General features: G+C 35.0%; 1 protein-coding gene across 1 annotated transcript; it reads left to right on the top strand.

Annotated features, from left to right (window-relative positions):
• Positions 1-1,046: 1,046 nt before the first annotated feature.
• On the top strand, positions 1,047-22,821 carry LOC139114797 (dynein axonemal assembly factor 3-like). The gene is made up of 10 exons (XM_070676728.1): positions 1,047-1,310; positions 2,471-2,595; positions 5,222-5,409; positions 6,147-6,293; positions 7,043-7,259; positions 11,264-11,386; positions 13,860-14,043; positions 16,604-16,718; positions 20,833-20,989; positions 22,374-22,821. The coding sequence occupies exons 1-10, from the start codon at positions 1,250-1,252 to the stop codon at positions 22,446-22,448; spliced, it is 1,392 nt and encodes a 463-aa protein (XP_070532829.1). The 5' UTR covers positions 1,047-1,249; the 3' UTR covers positions 22,449-22,821.
• Positions 22,822-26,010: the final 3,189 nt, after the last annotated feature.

A 26,010-nucleotide genomic window follows, 5' to 3' on the forward strand; every position in this document is an offset into this window, starting at 1 on the left:
AATCACAGCATAAAAATGTTATAAAATTAATGACATAATAGGCCTAATTGGTGGTTACCAACTTCATTTTTGTTGCGCAAATATCAGTTTAGGGACTGGTCAGTTTCTTCGGCCTGGGGGCGGTGTATTATATTTTGCCGGCGTCAAAAAGTGGCTGAACCCCCCCCCCCCCATTCCAACTTTCGAAAACACGGTGACCCCCCTCCTGCGCGAAACAAAGGTAAAACAAAAGGTGGAATGCTTTTCATATGAACTACAGATTTCATAATGATAAGTACACTTTGCAAAACAGATTTTCAATTTACAGACATCAAGATAAAAATATTAACATCCAGATATCTCTGATATATAGGCCTATAGGCCTATAGGCCCTATATGTGATATATGAAAGTCATGCAGCTGAAGGGCATGCTGAAAAATATGTTTGATATTTTAAAGAAATGCGCCCAAGGGCACGCCGAAAAAATATTAAACATACAGATTATCTCAGATATATATATGTCTAATATATTAAAGTTTTGCACAAGGACGGGGGCTCTGGAAAATATTATCTGGAAAATATGTCTTATTATTATTAGGCCTAAAGTACGCGCCTGAAGGGCACACCAAAAAATGCAACTGAATCATGAATGATGAAATTTGTGGCTGGCACAATGCATTTATGCAAGTATGAGCCCGTGTCGAACATGAAAAACACACTGAACCCCCCCCCCCCATTTGGCATTTCAAAAACATGGTGACCCCCTTCTACCATCAAAGTAAAAAACAAATGAATCCACCGCCCCCCAGGCTGAAGAAACTGACCAGTCCCTTAATCAACCATTCACCACCGGGACCTCCAACGGGGGTACCGACGACTGATGGAATATTTAAACTTTCATCTTTCTAGCGAGACTGAAACGGATCACAATTTTAGTCAAATTTCGGGATTTTTATCCCATAATTTGGGTGAGCACCTCCTGTGACGGCCGCGGGCCGCGCCGCCGGAGCTATGTGTATAACACTTGGTTGTCATGGCATCCTGTGACCTGACCCAACCTCACAGCGCATGCGCCTATCGAAACAAGCGGTCCATACAAACCCAGACTTTGCACAATTGCACAAATTAGTAGCTTTTATGGTTTCAGCCTTCATATCAGTTGACTAGTCCCATCTTTAAGTTCACTGAACTTCGAATCAGCAATGATGACATACTATCTTTGTTTGTAAACGAACTGCTATTTTCAAAATTCAACGCAACGCAAACAATATGACTGACGGATTCGGATCAATTACATACTGGGGATTCAGCCCAGCGCTCGATTTACAAGGTATGTTGATTAATTCTCAAACAGCAATAGTAATGGTCTATCCATGGAGGTAAATAGCACACAGACTCTGTGTGCTATGGCCTACTGGACTCACAACCAACAGCCACAGATAGATAAAATACAGAATACAGATAGATAGAATTGGTTTCAAGCACAGCCCTGTGATCACAATAAACAAACAGCAGGTGTGAATGACCAGCAGCTATAAAAGGTTGACATAATAATACTAGGTTATGCTTATTAATAGCAAAATTATATAAATTCTATATTATAATTGTGTCCTCTTGAAGAGAAACATCTCCTTTACAAGTACACTTTCATAATCTCACATGACAAAGATGTTGGAAATGTAGCTATGGATAAATTAACATGGTAGCTTATTTACAATGCAACTTCAGGCTGAAGTATAGTTAAGCTGAAATTAAATTAGAGTTGATATCTCCATTCCTTGAGTATAACATGCAACTAGTTCACTATGTACCAATAACAGCACCTTATTGTTTAGCAGAATTGGCAACATTGTATTCTTGCAGATTTTTCATCATATTTTGAACAGAAATTTTATAAATGATCGAATCTTGTTGCTTTTAAATTGAACACATGCAGGTTTGAGAGTGTTTCACATTGTGACAAAACTACCACAGTTTGATTCATGGCCGAAAAAGTACTCAAAGTGCAGAAATCTGTTAGAAATATTGACCTTTGTAAGACTGAATTCCCTGGATGTAAAAGTCATGTCTACATCTGTTGATTATCATCAAAATGGGAGCCAAATGTCACTTTTTGTGCGTGTCATTGAAACAGAATCTCAGTGGCAATATAGAGGGACTTGGTTACATTGATATCCATATATTACAGTTTCCTATAATGGTCCTGCAATACGATGAACTCATTAGTCAATTTGGAACAATTCTACACTTTCTGAAAACAGTTTTTTCTTAGAGGTTGCTACTTCTTTACTGATAGATTGTGAGGGTCACCGTCCAGACAAATAGCCATATGGAGAGGCTGATGGATATTGACACAAGTCCCCCTGTGAAACTGTAACTAAAAAATCAGAATGTGGATAGACTTGTCCTTACATACTGCATGAATTTCTTTGTGTTGGGATGATAATTACTATACTGTTCTTAATACTGTATTTATGTTCCCTTTGACAGAATATGTCTCTGCTACCAATGAAAATGATTTGCCTGTCAACATTTTGCTTATTGGTGCCGGAGATTGCCGTCATATTTTGAAAACAATTGCACAAAGGCACAGACATCGTAAACGGGAAATAAAGGTAGGTCATTTCCTTTACGGTCCAAAGTCGTATTGGGGCATGTTCTGTTAGTCATCAGCCAACATCATGATTTCAATCGAGTAATGTAATCCACACATTAGCTTTCTTGCTTCCATATATATATATATATATATATATATATATATATATATATATATATATATATATATATATATATATATATATATATATATATATATATATATATATATTATATATATATTATAATATATATATATATATATATATATATATATATATATATATATATATATATATATATATATATATATATATATATATATATATATAATATATATTATATATATATATCATGGCTTGGTGTCAATTCAGGCAATGTATAGTGCTCGATGCGTTTCCGCAGGGCATAGGTATTGCTAGACGTGGAACTTGTCGTGATTACTCTACAGGCTGTTTCATGCGCTTGGCAATATAATATATATATATATATATATTATATATATATATATATAATATATATATATATATTATATATATATATATATATATATATATATATAATATATATTATTATATATATATGTAATCCCAACAGCTTCTTGCTTGCATATATATATATTATATATATATATATATATATATATATATATATATATATATATATAATATATATATATATATATATATATATATATATATATATATATATATATATATATATATATATATATATATATATATATATATATATATATATATATATATATATATATATATATATATTATAAAGAATAACACAAATTACTTCAAGAACAAAGTAATAATATTCTGTCTTGTATTGTGTGGTAATTGCCAGGACAAGTCTTTATACCTGTTGAAAAATGATTGTCAAGTCAGAGCAAGTCAAAGGTGTCATGTACAAGGCCAAGGTATCAATGGGAGTTAAGAAAGAGAATGTTTATATCGACCTCACTGATTATACCTGAAGACACCCTTCATTAATCACATGCAATCATTCTGTAACAATAAATATAGGAACTTTAAAAGACAAGGACTAGTGTTTTTGCGTGCCATGATCGATCTTTGACAAAGCATTGACTCAGAGTTACTCTACCACATGCAAGCAATGTAATCTTTGTATATCAGAAAAGCTACACACTATGAATGCTGACAAATCTAGACTGTTAAATAAGCGCTCTGAGTTGGTTTCAAAATGTCGCCACCAAAACAAATATTATTTTTCAAATTTAACACCGCCTAGAAATAGAATGGTACGTCCCAATTACATAAGAGTGTAGAGCTAAGAATCCTTTCACTTCTGTCTGAAGATTGCAGGATGCATGAAATTTAAGTAACAGATATTATTACTTTGTACTTGAAGTAATTTGTCTTATTATTTAAAATGCTTGCTTTTAGCATCGAAATTGTAATTCCCACAAGGACATCTATACATTTATATCAGTGTTTGCGGTGACTTTTTTCTCCTCGCGTACGGCATACGCATTAGTCTGCTAAAATTGCGTAATGGCTGGATTTGAGTGCGTAATTTCACTTCCGCACTCGATTGATGAAAAAACTGACTGCAAAATACAATGTGCCGTTGAATAAACCTACACTACATATTCGGATTGTACGATGTAACATTATTTTAATGAAAACAGTTTAACGAACAACTTGAACAATGTTGAAACGTAACAGCGAAGGGTATACATGCGACCGTCAAAACACATCGGGCAACCCAAAAGTTAGAGTTATGGCAGCTTATCCAGACACTTCTGCAGTGTTCAAAATTTATCAGGATTCCGACGAGCTCTACCGATGAATCATTTTTTTCACGGACTCGTAGAGCAAAGTTGAAAGAAAACAGATTTGTCTGCTTCGACGCCATGCTGCATGTGTTCTTGATCAAAATTTGGGAACAGCGAGACGCGATGATCGTGCACGGTTGGCATTTATATAATTTGTCGCAACATTTCTGTCAATTACTCACTTTGTGTCATAAGTTTCAGAAACTATCGCTCGCCTGAAAATTAGCAACGTAATTCATAGGCACAGCTGACATGATAACGTGCCTATGTGATAACGTGTGAACTACGATGCCGATTTTTCAGACAACGCCCAGAGAATCCGAAACTTTCCACACAAAATGAGTGATTGACAGAAATGTGTTGCAACAAATTTCGTCTGGTTGTCGCCTAAGCTCAGTCGTGTGGAGTGCTTTCGATGTTATCCTTTGCGTATAGAAAACACAAAGCAATGAAAAAAATGCGTAGAGAGTCAATTTCAATGTGTAAATACGCACGATTTTTGCGTAAATGCGAACTCTGTTATATATATATATATATATATATATATATATATATATATATATATAGATATAGATAGATAGATAGATAGATATAGATATAGATATATAATAAACAATAATTACTTTAAGTACAAAGTTATAATATCTGTTACTTAAGTTTCATGCATCCTGCAATCTTCAGACACTGTCAGATATTATTACTTTGTACTTGAAGTAATTAGTGTTATTATTTATAGCGCAATGCTTTCTGCATCAAGCACTGTCATTTCCCATGAGGACATTTGTATACTGATATACATGTATTTTCATCTATTTTTATTCCATATCAATGCATAGGTTTATGTCATTGAAAGTAACTTGGAATTGCTAGCAAGACACATGCTACTTTTGAGAATCGCCCTATTATCACCACAAGAAATGGGTCTACAGGAAAAGACAAGATTGTTTTTGGAAGTTTATGGAAACTCTCTCATTCGATCTCACTCCAATCAGTTTATAATGGACCAGTCTAATGAATTTATAAAGTGAGTGTAATACAGTATGATTGAAATGTATATTGTCTCTTAGAATGGAAAGTTTTTATAAAGAACAAAGGCATGTCTATTTATCACAAGTTTTCAATGTGCCTGGAATTAGACATATTTTAAATCATGATAAAGTGAATGATGTGATTTTTAAAAATATTTCTGTCATACTTTGGTTAAAAAATCTTTACTGAGGAACCTCTTGCCCAACTGGTTTTAAATTTGGTATTTGAATATGAATATTATATCATATTGTGATGTTTTTTACACGTGCATGCACAAACTTTAAGTAGTCTGCATGAACTGGTAATAGACTGGTAACAAATATTGAGTGTTTATAATCATATTTGATGTCAAATTTTGGTAAAATTCATATGATTGTTGACATGACGAAGATTGTCTCAGTTAAAGTTTTCAATACTGGTGTCTCCACGATATTAAACTCTTTCTAAACGGTGGGTTAATACTCAATATCTTTGTAGTCTTTGTCCATTTTCTCTTAGATGGTATGTCAAAGTTATATCAATGTTGATCACATTGTAGCATATGTCATTAAAGTCCTTGTTGTGTCTACAAGGGTTGTGGAGTAAGTTTGTCAAGCTTGACTGTAATCCATATGGTGACTTAATTTACACCTTATGGTAGTTGAGATTTTCTGGTGAGTATGGTACAGATGAGACTGTGATACACTGTATGTTAATATCGTGTCTCAGATTGATCTTTGTCCTATCTTTCAGATGTGTTACAGACCTTGACTACATGAAAGACCACATGCCTATTTTTGAGATGTCATCATTGAAATTTAAAGAAAGGGACCAATTGGAAGCCATTTTTAAATTTTGGAGGAACCCTGATGGTAAAGTGTTTGATATTTGTAAACATTGGTAAGTAGTTGTGGCATGAACATGTAATTACTGCACAAAAATCTATATACTAGATTCTATAATTATGGTGTTTGACTTGTGCCATAATTACATTGATGCATGGCTATGTTCATCAAGTGATTGTACTGAATACTGTGGACTATTTTATTTTCACTGGTATTTACTTTAGCTGAAAACAGATTTTCAATTTGTCACTGTGATCTTATTTTCACTTTGTCTAGTCTGACTTCATGCAAAGTATAGAAAATTAAACTTTTCATTTGGATTTTATTTTAGCGGAAAAAAGATCCAGCGAAAATAGCGAAAATAAATTTCAAGTGAAAATACAGTATTCAACAGTAACCAATAATTTAATGATTGTATTGCACCTGACAATGTGTTGGAATTGTGTGTTTGTATGCAGCTTTTCTCCCAGTTTACTTGTTTTACTTTTGTCCAGTACTTTGACTCCCTAATGACTGAATACAGCTTCACTAATTCAAAGGGACAGAGATTCAGGAGAGGGAAAACAGCCTTGCAAGAGTTGCAGAATTTGATTTTTTAGGAAATCTCATTCAGTGGGGATCCAGTCACTTGTGATTTTTTTTGTCATTCAGAGAGCGGTGGCAGAAAAGTTTCATTTGAGTAATCATGGGATACAATGTATATGGGAATGTTATGTAAAACGAGTCAAACCACGCAGTGTGGAACCTTGTTCCTGCAGAAGTGCAATGCATGCCCCAGTTTACCAGTATTTATCTGTATTGTAGGGATGACAGGTTACGACATCATCTTGGTCAAAGATATGACAGTAAGCGTGGTGTATTTGATTGGGATCATAGCATGAAATTATGTGAGAAAGGTGCACAAATGGTAAACATCCATGAATATTGTCAGTGGAGAAGTTCTGGGATTGCATTTGAAACAACAGAAGGAAACTATGATTCTCCTAATAAGACTCTGGCATCTGGACTACTTATCAAAACGGTAAGTATTAAAACTTCATTGCCACCTGTAGTATCATCATTTTTCTCACTCATACATGATTTAATCTCACATAATATAATTTTCATTTTCAGGAAGTAATGAAGAGAAATCAAATTGATCTTTGTTGATATGCAACAAATTATGCATGATTGCTTATTTTGCATTGCATACCTGGGCCATAAATGAAAATCTCAAATATCAATATGTAGCAAAAATGGGATGGATATTCCTAGACTGTAACTGGTTGAACATGATGATATTGTAAAATTAAACATGAAAGTGCTACCAATTAGCTATGCAGACATCGTGTAATGTTTTCATCATTAGCAAGGGCAAGTTGTAAAATTTCACACTCTGGTGTTTTTCCATTGAATTTTTAATCTGACCTGTGCACCAACTTGTCATGGAATAGAAAGTCAAGTAGTGTCTCTGTCAAGAAGCATTTGGAAATTTATCTAACTTGGCAGCTCGTATAGAGCTAATGGGAATATCTGTCAAGGTTTTACCTCCCTTGGTAGCTATGGAAACCAGCGTTTTTGTTCTAAGAACAGCATGTGACTACTTACTACTCCCTTGGGCATTTGCCTGCATTTCTCTGTCTCTTGAAAAGACTCACTCTGCACACTCAGAGCTTGATGTCTCTGATTACTGATATAGTTTGATTGGTTTCCTATTCAAATGATGCTGTTACTAAACTCATGCTATAAATATTTATGCATGGGTAGATTACACAGATAAATGGAAGACGAGATTTTACGCTCCCTGTTTTGCCAGAAAGCAACCAACAGCATGACAAGACTCACTTTGCAATTGACAGCTCTTGTTTCATTTCTGTTTAATCATAAATGTTACACTACTACTGTAGTGCTGAAATGACTGGTGTGGACCCAACTCCTACTTTTACTTGTACCTCCATAATTATTATGTCAGTGACTTCTATCAGTCCTATATAATTGCACATAAGTTTTTGCCAAAAGTTTTTATCAAGAGCGCAATACTTTGGCTTTTCCACTGTTGGTGGCATGATCCCATGGCCACTTTTAGTGGCTAGGTTTTGTTCGTGTTGTATACGAGCTAACTTTGGATTAAACCCTCCCATCATGGGATCATGCCATAAAAACTTTTGGTTGGTGGTAGTCATTACTAAGTTCATTACTGTAGCTTGACTCAAATCTCTAATGATTATAGCCACATTTCCTCAGCATACTGGTATACGTCCCCATTCTTGCCATCATACATACATACAGGGAGTTCGAAAAGGGAGATTCATGGATGGCCAGTTTGTTGGAAATTTTTCAATCTATCTACATGTACTTCATTCATTCATTAATTTATTTCCTTGAACTTGTGCTATTGTTACTTCTTTAGTATGATCGTTCCCACCAGGGACACAACAAGTACAATTATACCTCTCCATGGACGTCATTTGTTGACATATGGAGAGAGTTTCAAAACATTTTTCCACTCAAGAGATCATCAAAAAGGCAGACATGAATTTCTTGCTTCCAACCACATAAAGTTATTTGTATTCACCATTGTGTCTTTTCAAAAATTGTGATTATTTTTTTGCTGGTTTAACTATTATACAATATAAGAGAATTTTATAGGACTGTGTTATCATCTTCTTTATCAAGTTCTCTTCAGAATGCACAGAAAGGTCATGCCCTGCTGGGCAAGTACATGTACAGTATGCGTGTGAAGGCAATGTTTTTTGACACTGCTGAAGATACTTGTGTGCGTTCATTTTCAACTATAGTCATCAGTCCTATCAATGTTTCCCTCCCATTCTAGTTCAAAAAGATATCACAACAAGAAACACATAGCCTCAATAGACTTGTGATTCAATACTTCTTCAAAACTTATCACACAAGAAATCTCTCTGAGCACAGCATAGGTTTGACTTGACCAGCTTTCTTGAGTCCATGCACTGAGCAGTGGATATCGCAACTCATGAAAATGCGTAAATATATCATGAATAGCCAGCACAGTGTGAAGGCCTGGATCAGCATAGCTCCTACTGCTAGGATTCTGACAAGGCAAATTATAATTCACAATATCAAATGATTTTGTCCGATTACTAGCTATACACTGAGATTTCCTTCTTTCAATGTGAATTTTTCATCTTCCAAATGAAAAGTTACCACTGAAATATATCTATATCTTAATCTTCCTTACAAGCAGCCTTCTCAAAAGTTTAGAAAGGCCGCTATGATTTTTATTTTGCAATTTTTATTTTTGCATAAGTAAACTTTGATAGTTTTAATGTACTTGATAGCTTAGTGGATATGTACAAATTTTAGCTTAGGGGAGTATATTTAGGATCAGTGCGGTATACTTACTTTGCTCAAGATGTTTTCTCTTTCTCCCTTTACCTCAATTTACTCATTGAGAAGATGATCATTTGACAGTAAAGTATGTTGAATATGTGAAGTGATGATGTTTTCATCACAGTTATCTATTTCTGTTCATTTTATAATATATGTTTTTGAAGAAATGGGTCTTTGCTTTTCTTCAAACACGTCCATGTATCCATGACTTTAGCTTTCCAAATGTCCAAAACCTGCAATTTTGTTGCAAGGCTAACAATACCTGGAGCTACAGGATTGAACAAGGTGAACTGCACAATGTAAAATTACTATGGGAGCTACTGTGTAAGAGATTTCTTGCTCACTTGTTTACATGCAAGCTACCTGTATTGTCGTACTCCAGTCTATCTGTTTATCAGTAGGCACAATATCTCAAGAATGGCTCATTTTATTGGAATCAAACCTAGTATATGGATTCTGTTTTGACCATAACATAGCTCATTTGTATATTTAACAAATTTTCCTAATTAGGGATATGCGGTTGTCTGGATTGACGTGATTAGAGTTGACAAAACTTGCTCTGTACATTGAAGTAACTATGATATAAGAATATGAAAGGCATAATGCATTTTACAGCACCTGCTTACTAATTTGCATATTTAATGAACTGTCCTAATTCCTAATGAACTTTCCTAATAATATATCTGGATTGTCTCGATCAAAGTGAATGAAACTAGTATGTACATTGAAGGTACTAGAGTACAGTATAACATTAATGAAAGTCATGTCACATTATCACCAATTAGTATATCCATCAAACTTTCCCAATTCTGGCATAAAACTGGAATTACTTTACTAAATTTAACAAAATTTGTGGTCGTTTTTGATGATACAATATTACTCATAACAGTAGTGAGAGTAGCATTTTTACATAAGGTAGTCATTTAATTTGCCTATTTAACAAACTTTTCAGATTAGTGAAATTGAACTGGAAGGACTCTGCCAAAATTGGTGAAAGTTGGTGAAAGTTGCTATGTACATTGCATATAAAATTATGAAATAATGATGAAATACATTTTGCATCATATCAGGTAATTAGTAATACAAAAAATATTGCTTGTGATGCTGATCATAACGGTCATAATGAGGTTACAAACTTAATTGTTTCAGTAATGTCAGTGAAAAGAATCAATATACAGACCAGTGCAATACTATGTATTATATATGTTTGCCTGAATACGGGGGTTTATGGGTTTATGTGCCTAAGAGCAGGTGACAATATGCCCAACACCAGGAGGGCAAATTTTCTCCTGCTGCAAGGGGCACATAAACCCATGTATTCAGGCAATAATATTTTTATTACATGCCTCTTCTAAGTTAACGCTACATGACATTTAGTGACATGCAGGGCATTCTTAAACTATTTTACCATTATCGACCAGCATCAAACAGATTTTAATGAAAGTTAGAATAGTAGTGCATGCAAGGATATTTTACATCTAGTGTTAAGTATCTCCCTAGATGTTGAAGTTATTTCCATCATGGCTTACAATAATGTGGCAGACGAAAATAGTTCTGGCTGCTTGTTTTTGTGTGGCTTCACCTGACCTGACTCAATTTTTTCGCTTGAAAACCACTGCATAAAATAAGTTTTCCGTATCTGGTAGAGTAATTTCCATTCTCTGATTCTATTTGTAGGATAGAGGTGGGATTGCCAAACGAGGGTACTGGGGTGATATTGTGACAAGTCCATACATTACATTTGGGATAGAGTGTGATGAAGAAAGTTTGTTGAAAACAGCAAATGGTGTACATGTGAAGGTGAGTATAATGCAACCAGTCTAATGGTACAGAGAAATTCAGAGTTGCTGATTGAAGAAAACAACCAATTCTTTGACGCCACTGGTTCACAAACACTCCCATGTTTCCAAATGTACGACTAAAAAGTCATTTAGGTGGTATAAAGAATAACTTTGACCACAAAAAATGCAATAGGTCGATATTTTGAAGAAGTTTTTTCCAGAGCGTTGTTACGTGTGCTTCTCACCAAATGGGTGACAGTGCACCCTCTTTATTCCCCAAACTAGATTCTTACAGAAAATTTAAATTTATTTATACACGAGAAATGTATTTTAAGTTCTCTTAGGAATGACATACCGGTAGTTGAAATGTGTGCAAATTTTGGTGAAATCTGTGGTTCAAAAATTTTGAGGCTATTTTAATAGTTTACTGGTTTGCAGACATGCCTGCTTTGTTTTTTGTGCAAATGATAATGAAATTTGCATAACACTTATTTTTGTGAAAAATGTCAAGATACAACTATTTCAGTTATTTCCATATTTGATTTTTGAGCTAGCATGGACTGGTTGAATTCCAAAATAGGTAAAATAATATCTTTTACACAAATCTATATTTCTTTTTTCATTCTTTGAAATTTCATTTGCAGGGTCTTGAAATACATGTACATATCTGTTGCTTGAGACTGCTTGGTAGATTTAGATTAGAGGTTATAAACGGCAAGCGAGGGTATTTGGTTGCGGATATAAGACCTCTGGGCTGAAAATTAGCATATTTGGCGGGAAATAATCACCGAGCGAAGCGAGGTGATTATTTCACCCAAATATGCTAATTTTCAGCCCAGAGGTCTTATATCCGCAACCAAATACCCTCGCTTGCCGTTTATAACCTCATTATAAAATGCTAAAGTTAAAAACAAGTGGACAATTGTCGTTCTTTTAGGCCGAAGTTGGAACGAGAGTTCACGAGCGCCCAGCCTCACACAAACTCTGAAAAGAACGTTTCAGAACGCGCGCGTGCACAGTTGATTCAATAAAATACGGTAAGGTAACGCATCAATATTGCGACAACAAATTTGAAGAAATTTACTTGAAAAAAAACGCTCAAAAAACTTTAAAAAATTATGTTGTTGTCACATAGCCGTCGCTGCTTACAGAAATTCTTCATTTGTGTCTCATCGAGCTGCACCAGACTAAAATTTAACAATCAAATCAATCTCAAGCCGTAGACTTGTTCGATATTATGGCGCGTTGACGCGTTGAACTCTCTAACTGGCGTTCGAAATTTGCGCGAGCTCAAAAATGTTACGCGACGCGCAGGTCTTCTTGTTGAGGATATAAACCCCGGCTCCAGCCAATCAGATTGCCGGATTCCAGCTAAGCATATTATAAGTTTTGTTGGACATTTCCCCATTTGGCTAATTACACTGCCATTCTTGTTAAATAACTTAGAAGCGATTTGATGCGGACTATTGTCACGTAGTTCTGACTAGCATTGGCAGATTGTTCATCATGATTTAAAGAAACTATGAACAGCAAAACACTTCCATATAGCTGGCATTTCATTCATTTTGACCTATAACAGCTGACAAGATGTGAGCACATCATGCAGTGTCCTTGATGCCATTTTTTAATTTTATAATGTACTACCAAACTCTCAATGAACCCAAGACATTCTACAGTTATTCAAAGTAACATTTAAAGCCTTTTGATCAATATTGAGTAATTCTATATCAAGCAAGAAAAGAAAATCAAGACAGTCAAAAGAATAAGCCTGCCTTCATATTTCAAATGAAGTGTATAACACTTTTGAGACAAAAACGTTCTTTAGAACATTCAACTTACAACAGCTGATATGCATGTCAGTTTACATATAACTGTCTAATAGCTATTTGGTTTTCAAGTTTGCTACTACACTGACAATGTGAAAGTCATTATGATACATGTCTTGGTATCTTATGTGATGGACTACCTACAAAAATTGATTTTGACATTCAGCCATACTGAGTACCTGTACACATACCTGAACATTACATTGTACATGTACTATAAGCACCCTGCACAATTAATTATGTTGACTACACAATTTGTCAGTGACCAAATATGGCAAATGATGGCTTGTAGCTGTCAACCTTCTTATGAAAGTGATTTCATTCAGGGGTTTCTCAATGATGACCATATCAGCATATATAAATTCTTAGAATCAATTTTCTCATTTAAAACCAAAGGGCAATCTTTTCGAACAGCTATTTCAACTGGATTCATATTTACAATAATCATTAATGCAATGGGCTGTTCCCAGTTATCTTGCATCATATTGTTACAAATGGTGTTTAAACAGTATGTTTTGTAAACTGGCGGGTAATAAGACAGAGATTGAGGCAATTTCATTGTGTTCTGTCTGAGAGATCACAGCGGAGTTGTATCAGTTCACTTGTTGTTGAAAACTCTTGAGACTTTCAAATTTACTCTCTAATTATGTCTCTCTTGCTCTGTAGACTTCAAAGGATATTTCTGAATACAATGTGTTGTCATTGTTGTATGAACTTACAAACAATGAAAAGTATGTGTTACCTAAACAAGAAAAAAAACACAGCAAGAAAGAAACTGCAACTCTAACTGAAATAAATGAAGAAGAAGAAGAAGAAGAAAGCAGGTTAAAGCTGGATGAGTCAGCTCAGGGTGAGTCAGCATTAAACATGGTAAACAATGTATTACTTGAATGTTATTAATATTAGGCCAAGAAAAATAACAAGTTTGTTTCTCATCCTAGACATATTTCAAAAATGATGCGGTGACGTGGGTTTTTTCTTCTCAATTTTGTTTTTATTCTTCAACCAACAAGAATGCAAAAAAACATGAAAACAACATAGGAATGCACGCAGAGATAAATTGCACTGCAGTATCGCTTTAGTATTTTTGTATAGCAACAGTTCTGCAGTTTGACTGTTAGAGCAGCAATACACAGTTTTGACAGCTTAATATAACAGTGACATATATGTACAGTTATGAATGGAATGTTAGTGTCAGATATTTTGTTTACTGTTCTGTCTTATACAGCACTTTATTATGCACTATCGTCTCGTATTTTTGTGATAAATTTTTTTCATTTTATTTCCTCATGAGCAGAAAAAAGGTTGATGCAGTGAGTCCAAATTGACGTATGCGAGGATGAGAAACCAACTTTGTATTTTTCTTTGCCTTAGGTCATTTGAAGCCTTATCATTCCAAGCTGTAATAATTACACGATATCAGTAATAATAACATGACATCAAATACCTGATACTAATAGTATCAACTCATTGGCTACAAGCCATAAAAGGAATTGTCATACATTACCCAGTAAATTCAAATTGTAAGGAGAAAAATTACCTATTCAAAGACCTTCTTTAGTCATGGTCATATGATACTGGTATTTACTTTTCATGGTTTTCAAAAGCATCTATTCAAGGAGCCTATGACATTGAATTTCAAGTTGAAATTTCTGTGCATTTCCTAATTTTATTTAACTAACATCTGCTGTTGTTGTCTGTCTGTCTATCTGTCTCTTGGTGTGACATCTCAAGAACGGCTTATCAGATCAGAATCAAATTTGGTGCATAGATTATGTTTGGAATGGTGAGAACCGATTATTTTTTGGTGGGTGTGGCTTGCATAACTAATACTAATTTGCATAATAATTTGTTTTTAGATAAGATATTCTCAGAATTACAGTTATATCCTAGGAATCAGATGATAATCAAGGGACTATGCATCAGACTTCAAGGTCATGTAGAAGTTGGCACCGCTCATTGGCATATTTAATGAACTTTCCAAATTAGGGATATATATATCTGAATTGACCCAACCTAAGTTGATGAAACTTGCTATGTACACTGAAGATGCTATGTTATAACATTAGTCAAATTCATTTAGAATTTACATTATGTGATAACTTATTTGCATAAATAGCAAACTTTGGAATATATTTCTTGATAGACTTGACAAAAGTTGCCCCTGCTCTATAATAGAACGGTCAAATGTGCCATGTTTGCTTTCTATCTTGCTGGTCCATGATGTGGGTGTTGGTAATTCATGCACAGGATTTATTTGTTTTCAGCAATTATTCTTTCATCTCAGAAGAATTGTGTTTGGTGACTTCCATGAATTTCATTGCCAATGTCATTTATTTTAGTCAACACTGACCTTTTGATATCAGAAAGGTTGTTGTTATTGTGTGCAGCAAATGCATGTTCACACCAGTCAACTGATGGCAATCAGATAAATACACGACTTACTTGTTTCAGATTTACTCTTTCTTCCAAGAGTTTTTTCAAGCTTTTAATTTCACCAAACCATCATTTCATTAGCCAGGGATTGAACTTGGGCACAGTACTAGAGATTTCCCATAATGCATCATGATTTGTACCAACGTAGATTCCCCTGTGAAGTCTACCATGTCTCCCATATGTAAACAAATTCCTGGACTAGTTGTAAAAATTCTGAAAACGTACTTTTAAGGACACCTTTCTTCTAAATTCCCATTTTTAAGGATTAAGAAAATTGTGCTTAATTGAGAGAGGAGATAGCATTTTCATAAATTTTCCACTGATCGTGTCCTCAGCCATACAGAATAAAGTGATGGAAAGTAGGGAGACTGTTTTATGGAACAAAAGGATATTGAATTTTTCCAAATAGAAAAGACAAAAGAAATTTACATGCTAACTTTTTTCAGAGAATGACCCCTTCAGTTTGTCATAACTTGCTTCCCAAAACTGTGACATTTGTAGTACCTACAGAATGTGACTTTTATGGTTAATTGAGGGTTTCTTTGAAATTTATACTACAATATTTCAACGTACTTTTAATATAATTAATCAATTATCTTGAGACTTCACATTATTGTTTTTATGCACAACTGAAAAGTTATAAGAAAACTAATGTCGTTAGTACAAATCAAACAGCATTGTGGGTAATTGTACCATGTGGGGTAAAAAATAGGGTGTCAGTTAGGCTTGGAAATCCTTACTGTGTTTTCAACATCTTGACAATAATTGCCTCTCAGTGTACATCTTACTTGTAATCTTGTACGTTCAACTTTCAATTTAATCTTGCCAATGCAAGATTTTTTGTGCCTTTAGGCAAAAAGAGATGTATGGAAGTCGAGACTTATGCTAAGTAAATATGAATAAATTAGCATAAATTAGAAATGTGATATTATTACCATAATATTAGCCAAGTTATGTCTTCATTTCTCACAAAGGCTCAATCAAGATTGAAGATGTCACCATTCATATGCTTCCCCTGAACTCAGCATCTGATTTGCATAAGAAAATGAAATATCAACGAATGTTTCATCTTGTCTATTTTTCAAACAGGTATGTAGAACTTATTAGAGTATTATTAGTCCCCATGGACACCGTCCGGGGGGACTTATAGGTTTGGTCATGTCCGTGCGTGTGTGCGTCTTTGCGTCCGTCCGTGCGTCCGTCCATTCAAGCAGATATCTCAGAGATGCAAGGAGTGATTTCATTCAAACTTGGTACAAGGATTACTTCATATGTCATACAGATGCACATCGATTTGTTTTGTAATACAATCCAATATGGCCGCCAGGCGGCCATTTTACTACGATTTTTTTCACGATAGATCCATAACCGATTTTATTCAAACTTGGTACAAGGACATTGCCCTCTGTCATAGATATGTACGTCAATTTGTTTTGTGATATGATTCAATATGGCCGCCAGGTGTTCATTTTATTACGATTTTTTCATGTACAGAGCCATAACTCAGGCATATCTCAACACCATTTTTTACGCTCCCATATGTACATATGTATATATGCAAATGGGAGGTATTCGTATAAGGTGGCAAAATGGCGTCTGTGTGTATGTATGTAAGTATGTATGTATATCTGTTAGTCTGTCCACATCAAAAACTCCTAAACCGTAGCACCTACTGTCTTAGTATTTGGTGTACAGGTACACCTAGGGGTGGAGATGTGAATTTGTTCAAATGAACATGTCAGTGCCAAAAATATGCAAATGAGGGGAAAAAAGGAAAAATCCTGCAAATGGCTAAAACTCAGTAAGCATTAGTCAGATTTGGTTGAAACTGGGTATTCAGATTGCTTAAGGTATTCTAAATTATGTGCGCAAAAATTGGGATGAAATTTTCATGTTTGTATTTTTAGGGTATTTTTTCTGTTTTTAGTCAAAAAATCTTGTTCTCTGAAATCGCTCGTCTGATTGCTATGAAACTTAATATTCATGTTCCTCAGAATGACCTCAGTCATGCTTGTACAAATTGTATTGATATTGTCATATTTGTAATTTTGGGGCAATTTTCCCAATTTTTGATAAAAAATTTTTTAATCCAAAAACTACTGATTTGATAGCTTTGATATTTGGTATACAGGTATCTAAGATTAATCTCAATATAATGTATTGAAGGTATGTTGAAACTGGCAATTTTTTAGCTCCCATAGCCATATGTATATATGGCAATGGAAGCTATTCTTATAGGCTAGGGAAATGTCTGTATGTCTGTATGTCTGTATGTCTGTCCGTCAACATCAAAAACTCCAAAACCGCTGTACGTTTCATCTTGATATTTGGTGTGTACATGGATGATGGGCTGTAGATGAGATTTTGTTCAAATGAAGTTGTCATTGCCAAAAATATGCAAATTAAGTGAAAAAATGTAAAAACAGTCAAAATTGAAAAAACTCAATAACCACTGAGCAGATTACATGAAAAATTAGCATGTAAGTACTTTGGGCTGACATGAAATGATTGTGCACATCTTGGTCAGTATCTTGGACTTGCTATTTTTCATGAATTTTTTTGTAATTTTCTCCCATTTTGGTCAAAAAATCTTCTTCTCTGAAACCACAAGTCCCATTGATTTGAAACTTGGTATGGAAGTGCATTGGAGTGACCTTTCCCAAATTTGGGCAAATCGTGGTGAAATTTGCATATTTTTAGTTTACACGTCCATAGACTCCCATGTATAAGGCCACGAAAAATAAAAATTTAGTTTCTCATCGTATTCATATTGCAAAAAGGATGCAGTGATACAATTTTTAGTCCCCACGGATGAAGTCCAGTGGCTTATAGATTGGGTCATGTCCGTCTGTTCGTCCATCCGTGAGTCCATCCGTTCACACAGATATCTCGGATATTTTGACAAAATGTCATGTGACCTTGATGACCTTTGATCTCAAATATACATATTTGTCCATAACTCAGTAACCACAAGTGCTACCACCCTTCATATATGGTATGATGGGACACCTTATGACGCCACATATTGTACCTCATTAATTATGCACGTATCTAATTTTGAGCGAGCCAATAGAGCTAGAGGTCTGATTTTTGGTATATAAGGGCATCTTAGAAAGGAAAACTATTTGAACAAATGTCATGTGACCGGGATGACCTTTGACCTCAAATATACATATTTGTCCATAACTCAGTAACCACAAGTGCTACAGCCTTCATGTATGGTATGATGGGACACCTTATGACGCCACATATTGTACCTCATTAATTATGTGCATATCTAATTTTGAGCGAGCCAATAGAGCTAGAGGTCTGATTTTTGGTATATAGGGATAACTTAGCAATACAATTTTTTTGACAAAATGTCACGTGACCTCGGTGACCTTTGACCTCAAATATACATATTTGTCCATAACTCAGTAACCACAAGTGCTACACCCTTCATATTTGGTATGATGGGACACCTTATGACGCCACATATTGTCTTCATTTATTATGCGCATATCTAATTTTGAGCGAGCCAATAGAGCTAGAGGTCTAATTTTTGGTATATAGGGATAACTTAGCAATACAATTTTTTTGACAAATGTCACGTGACCTTGGTGACCTTTGACCTCAAATATACATATTTGTCTATAACTCAGTAACCATAAGTGCTACACCCTTCATGTATGGTATGATGGGACACCTTATGACGCCACATATTGTACCTCATTAATTATGCGCATATCTCATTCTGAGCGAGCCAATAGAGCTAGAGGTCTGATTTTTGGTATATAGGGATAACTATAGGAGAGAAATTTTTTGACCAAATGTCATGTGACCTCGATGACCTTTTACCTAAAATATATGTTTATGTAATAAATAAGTAACCACAAGTGCTATGTCCTTTGTATTTAGTAGGATGGGAGACCTTATGACAACACACGCTTTACCTCATTAATTATGTACACATCTAATTCTGGGCAAGCGAATAGAGCTAGAGATCTGATTTTTTGGCATATAGGGATTAATTAGCAATATAATTTTTTTTTTCAAAATGTCATGTGACCTCGATGACCTTTGACCTGATTATACATTTATATGCATATCTCAGTAACCACAAGTTCTATACCCTCCAATTTTGATAGGATATTAGACCTTAAGATGTCACATCTTGTACCTCATTTATAATGCGCATATGTATTTCTTGGCTGCCCAATACTGCTAGAGGTCTGATCTTTTTCCCGATTTAGAACCGTAACTTAGACATGCCTCATGTGTTTCAAATTGGGAACAACGACATAGACCTATGTGCCCATAGATCTCAACATATACACTCCAGTGATACTTCTTAATGACCACATTTTCCTGCCCCATCAAGACTAATACTCCTGTTACAAGTGGGGATTATGTCATTGTAAATGACTTGTTGAGTTAATGGTTGTATCACAGTATTCGATATATCTAATTCTGTATTTTTTCCATTTTATATTCTGAATAAATACATTAAACATATTTCATTGTCTCCAGTACATTACATTTAAATATTTTCACTTCATGCACTTTATCCCTTTCACACATGTTCAAATATCTGACCAGAGCACAAACACTAAATAGTCCAGGATGGGAGCTACGGTGTCATTGACGCTATTTTTTTTTATTTTGGGGCAATTTATGGAAAAATGTTTTGCAACATCCTCTTCAATTATTCCTAGTTGACTCATTTTATGAACTTTAGGATGGTGGCCTACATTGGTTTTATGTTTTCATCACCATGGAACTCATCCTTGGCCATTGAGCGCCATCTGTATCGCAGTGTTTTTATCACAGACCTAATTAATGAAGAAGACTCTATCCTCTCTGAGGACATGTAATCAAAGTACCCATTAACAAGTGGGGACTGTGTCATCAACGATGACTTGTTTGTATAACTTTCTGCTTCTTTTGAGTCAATGTTTACGGGGTTTTAGAGACACATTGCTCTGTATCGCATGAGAGGATCAGGTGAAGTCTGCTGTCTGTCCATATGAATGTGGTATGTACAGATGTTTTCTCATGTGCATGCTTATTTCTCATCGCATTCATGAATGCATACATGTATGGTATGTATGTATACATGTATGTATGTATGTATGTATGTATGTATGTATGTGTGAATGATTGTCTTTCAAATTTTACATCAAACAATTGAATTACTTCATATTTTTTCTTTTGTTCCTTACAGCATGGTTCATCTATTGAATTCTGATATTAGTAAAGTGTTTTATGATAATACTAGTGTGATAATAGAGACTGCTAAATTTATGCTTGAACTAAAGAAAGAATACAGTGTACAATATGTTGACAAGATCAATGCCATGGCAGCGGCTGTTGGATGTCAGGTCAGTAGACTTCTTCTGTACAGTGAATTGTTTCACTCACAGAAATACCATTCCGTTTTGCTACCAACTGGTGCATTTAATTTAAGGTTGACCAGTTACTGTGCATATATATGTACATGAATGGAGTGGCTATGACTATGATGTACATGTATTGATGTACAGTAATATCCCTATAAGACACTGAATGAAACTAAATAGTTGGCTGATAAATGTAGAACACTTGTAAGAGGCTTCTTGGATGTTACACTCAATATTTTTACTCAGATAATTTCCAATTCATTCAACAAAACGTTGATGTCACAATGACTTTGAAGATGTAACATTAGGCCTGGCCATAGTAATGTACCACTTTTTTATAGTGGCCCATTAACTATGTGTTCACTGCATTGAGGTCCTCCTGTATGTCCATTCACTGCATGAAAGTACTTGTGTATGTCCAAAGTTCGGGTGTTCTGGTCTGGGCATACAAATACAAGTGATAACTTCCATGACAAGACTAAAATGCAATCACTCAAAATATTCCAAGTATAGTTAAATTGACTTGCAAATCTAAAATCAATACAAAAGAACTGATAACATAGACACAGGTTGTCATGACATGACTGACCAGGGGATGAATCCTATTTTTGTCAGTAGAGGACAAACTTTGTGTATGTAATGTCTTGAGTTGTCACTATGGACACAAGGAAAAAATGATTTGGTACTTTTCTACTTTGAACGTTTTTTCATAAATGCACCCGTCAACATGCAGATGCAAGAAACTGCTTTCATCTTGTCTCACTGAAAGACCGTATCATGATTGCATCAAACAGAACATCTGATTGGCTAACACAAGTTAGTCTATATATTTGATGTCAACAGCCAATTCCTGTCCTGTGTGTGTTACGTGTGCAAAAACTCAAAATGTAGACATAAAATCACCACTGAGATTGCACCTTTCGCCCTGAGTTTGATGTTTATCTTTACCAAAACTAATAGCGATTGAAATGACTGAAACTATTGTTGCACAAAGCATGAAATTGCACTATGACATCAGTCGGATACACTGCACAAACAGCGCACAAATAAGCCGTAGCAGGAACACTGATGGTCAACTTGTACCTCTTTATTCCTTCTACAATGGATAAATTCAAAAGTTATAATTAGCAAAATAGAAAAGTGTCTTGAATAATTAATCATACTACAGTACATGCAATGTTCCTTGCATTGATCAACTTGATTACCAATTTTTTGTTCACATGAGATTTTTTTCCTCAGGTATGTTTATAGTATTATGCCTTTCACATTGTGTATTATGGCTCTTCATTGAAGCATAAGTTAAAAAAGCTGCAAACTTTGTTGGTTTATCATCCTTTTCAATAAAGTTTATATATTATTTTTTCAGGCTTCAGTACCATGTAATCCTGAGAAAGATGCGTTTGCAAAGTTTGTATTTTGTCGAAAGAACGATGTCGACTGATTTGAAAAAGCATGGACTTATCAACCACAGGAACAGCATGGGTAGCAGTGTGTATTTACAAATACCCAGTGAAATATGAAAGAACCACCATATAATCCTGATGTAAAGGATAAAAACATACATTCCTTTAATTCCTTTTCTATGCAGATTCCTAAGGATGACTTAGCTCAGATTTGTTGAAACTATGATAAAACTTGCATAATTGATACTTTGAGGGCAATTTTTTACCAGTTTTGATCAAGCAAAACATTTTTGTGGACAGTTAAGATATAGTTAAATATCAATACTCAGACAAAGTGTGCCACCAAAGATGTATGCCACCAGCCAGCACTGATGCATGCAAATGATCACTAGTATTGACTCTTTCCCATCCACACAAAAAAGTAATCTATTCCATATTTAGACTTTTGCTGCTCGAATTTGTGAAATTTCATTACTCTCACTTGTGGTGACAAAATTTTCCTGTCTCTTTTATCTTTGTGGTCAAAGTATGCTATCTAGTGGTGTCATGTAATGTTTACTATTGACATGTTCAATCCATTTGAATGTTGGTTACATTGCAACGACTATCCCTCTTGTGAGTTTGATTTTGAAAGGGAAGTTACAGGGACATCGAACATTTCAAGAATTTGGACAGCGATGAAACAAGACGCAAACTGTTATATCGATAGTTGTATCCCTGTTTCTAGGGGGTCAATCAATGATTGCAAATTAATGTTGATTTTTCCAAGACTTAGGGACTGGATGTAAATTGTGGGGGGGGGGGGGGGGGGGGGGGGGTGCTTTCAGGGACTTTGCATGGCAGCACTGAAAAAATAGCGACTCTTAACCTGAAATGTGGTCCAAGCTTTCTGACTCCCTCTCTAGGAAGGCTAAAAAAATTTGTGACCCTCCACAAGTTTCAAATACGTACCACTGGGGGAGCTGAGAGCTTGAAAGTTTGAAATGTGTGTATGACTTACCTAAACCGTTTCACCCCATAGACTTCCATGTTTACACCCCTTCATTTATGCCCTTATCATTTCGTTATTATTTGGAATTTGACTTTGTTTTTCCTGTTTACAATATACTAGATCTTACTCATCAAAAAGATGCTACTCTTATAATAACACATATGGAGCATACGCTGTTTAAATATGTGTGCATATACTTTATGTAATGTGGAACTGCCATGTGTAGTGAACTGATATTTTTAAGTTAAATTCTCTTGTCATAAGCTTTTTTTGTATTATAAAAATTGTCATTAGTTTCCACCAAGCATGCTCATGTACAGTGAATTGATATTTTTGAGTGAATTTCCAAATTACATGGTATTTGTTGTACTTACATGCATTTCTGAGCTCCGCAAAAATTTAGGGAAATATTTGATAAGAAATATTACATAAAAAATAGCGTCAATGACACTGTAGCTCCCATCCTGGACTATTTAGTGTTTGTTCTCTGGTCAGATATTTGAACATGTGTGAAAGGGATAAAGTGCATGAAATGAAAATACTTAAATGAAATGTACTGGAGACAGTGAAATATGTTTAATGTAATTATTCAGAATATAAAATGGAAAAAATACAGAATTAGATATATCGAATACTGTGATACAACCATTAACTCAACAAGTCATTTACAATGACATAGTCCCCACTTGTAATAGGAGTATTAGTCTTGATGGGGCAGGAAAATGTGGTCATTAAGAAGTATCACTGGTGTGTATATGTTGAGATCTATGGGCACATAGGTCTATGTCGTTGTTCCCAATTTGAAACACATGAGGCATGTCTAAGTTATGGTTCTAAATCGGGAAAAAAGATCAGACCTCTAGCAGTATTGGCCAGCCAAGAAATACATATGGCATTATAAATGAGGTACAAGATGTGACATCTTAAGGTCTAATATCCTATCAAAATTGGAGGGTATAGAACTTGTGGTTACTGAAATATGCATATATATGTATAATCAAGGTAAAAGGTCATCGAGGTCACATGACATTTTGAAAAAAAAAATTATATTGCTAATTAATCCCTATATGCCAAAAAATCAGATCTCTAGCTCTATTCGCTTGCCCAGAATTAGATGTGTACATAATTAATGAGGTAAAGCGTGTGTTGTCATAAGGTCTCCCATCCTACTAAATACAAAGGACATAGCACTTGTGGTTACTTATTTATTGACATAAACATATATTTTAGGTAAAAGGTCATCGAGATCACATGACATTTGGTCAAAAAATTTCTCTCCTATAGTTATCCCTATATACCAAAAATCAGACATCCAGCTCTATTGGCTCGCTCAGAATGAGATATGCACATAATTATTGAGGTACAGTATGTAGCGTCATAAGGTGTCCAATCATACCAAACATGAAGGGTGTAGCACTTGTGGTTACCGAGTTATGGAAAATATGTATATTTGAGGTCAAAGGTCACCGAGGTCACGTGACATTTTGTCAAAAAAATTGATTGCTAAGTTATCCCTATATACCAAAAATCAGACCTCTAGCTCTATTGGCTCGCTCAAAATTAGATATGTGCATAAGTAATGAGGTACAATATGTGGCGTCATAAGCTGTCCCATCATACCATACATGAAGGGTGTAGCACTTGTGGTTACTGAGTTATGGACAAATATGTATATTTGAGGTCAAAGGTCACCGAGGTCACATGACATTTTGTCAAAAAAATTGTATTGCTAAGTTATCCCTATATACCAAAAATCAGACCTCTAGCTCTATTGGCTCGCTCAAAATTAGATATGCGCATAAGTAACGATGTACAATATGTGGCGTCATAAGGTGTCCCATCATACCATACATGAAGGCTTTAGCACTTGTGGTTACTGAGTTATGGACAAATATGTATATTTGAGGTCAAAGGTCACCGAGGTCACGTGACATTTTGTCAAAAAAATTGTTTTGCTAAGTTATCCCTATATACCAAAAATCAGACCTCTAGCTCTATTGGCTCGCCCAAAATTAGATATGCGCATAATTAATGAGGTACAATATGTGGCGTCATAAGGTGTCCCATCATACCATACATGAAGGCTGTAGCACTTGTGGTTACTGAGTTATGGACAAATATGTATATTTGAGGTCAAAGGTCACCGAGGTCACATGACATTTTGTCAAAAAAATTGATTTGCTAAGTTATCCCTATATACCAAAAATCAGACCTCTAGCTCTATTGGCTCGCTCAAAATTAGATATGTGCATAATTAATGAGGTACAATTTGTGGCGTCATAAGCTGTCCCATCATACCATACATGAAGGGAGTAGCACTTGTGGTTACTGAGTTATGGACAAATATGTATATTTGAGGTCAAAGGTCACCGAGGTCACGTGACATTTTGTCAAAAAAATTGTATTGCTAAGTTATCCCTATATACCAAAAATCAGACCTCTAGCTCTATTGGCTCGCTCAAAATTAGATATGCGCATAAGTAATGAGGTACAATATGTGGCGTCATAAGGTGTCCCATCATACCATACATGAAGGGCTGTAGCACTTGTGGTTACTGAGTTATGGACAAATATGTATATTTGAGGTCAAAGGTCACCGAGGTCACATG

The sequence above is a fragment of the Ptychodera flava genome, chromosome 16, assembly GCF_041260155.1.
Source record: "Ptychodera flava strain L36383 chromosome 16, AS_Pfla_20210202, whole genome shotgun sequence".
Taxonomy (NCBI): Eukaryota; Metazoa; Hemichordata; class Enteropneusta; family Ptychoderidae; genus Ptychodera; species Ptychodera flava.

What these genes read in the sequence shown, in the direction of transcription:
- LOC139114797 (XM_070676728.1), top strand. Translation starts at nt 1,250, where the DNA reads ATGACTGACGGATTCGGATCAATTACATACTGGGGATTCAGCCCAGCG. An exon ending in TTTGATATTTGTAAACATTG is followed by an intron (nt 6,294 to 7,042) that starts GTAAGTAGTTGT and finishes TCTGTATTGTAG; the next exon opens with GGATGACAGGTTACGACATC. An exon ending in CTTGTCTATTTTTCAAACAG is followed by an intron (nt 16,719 to 20,832) that starts GTATGTAGAACT and finishes TGTTCCTTACAG; the next exon opens with CATGGTTCATCTATTGAATT.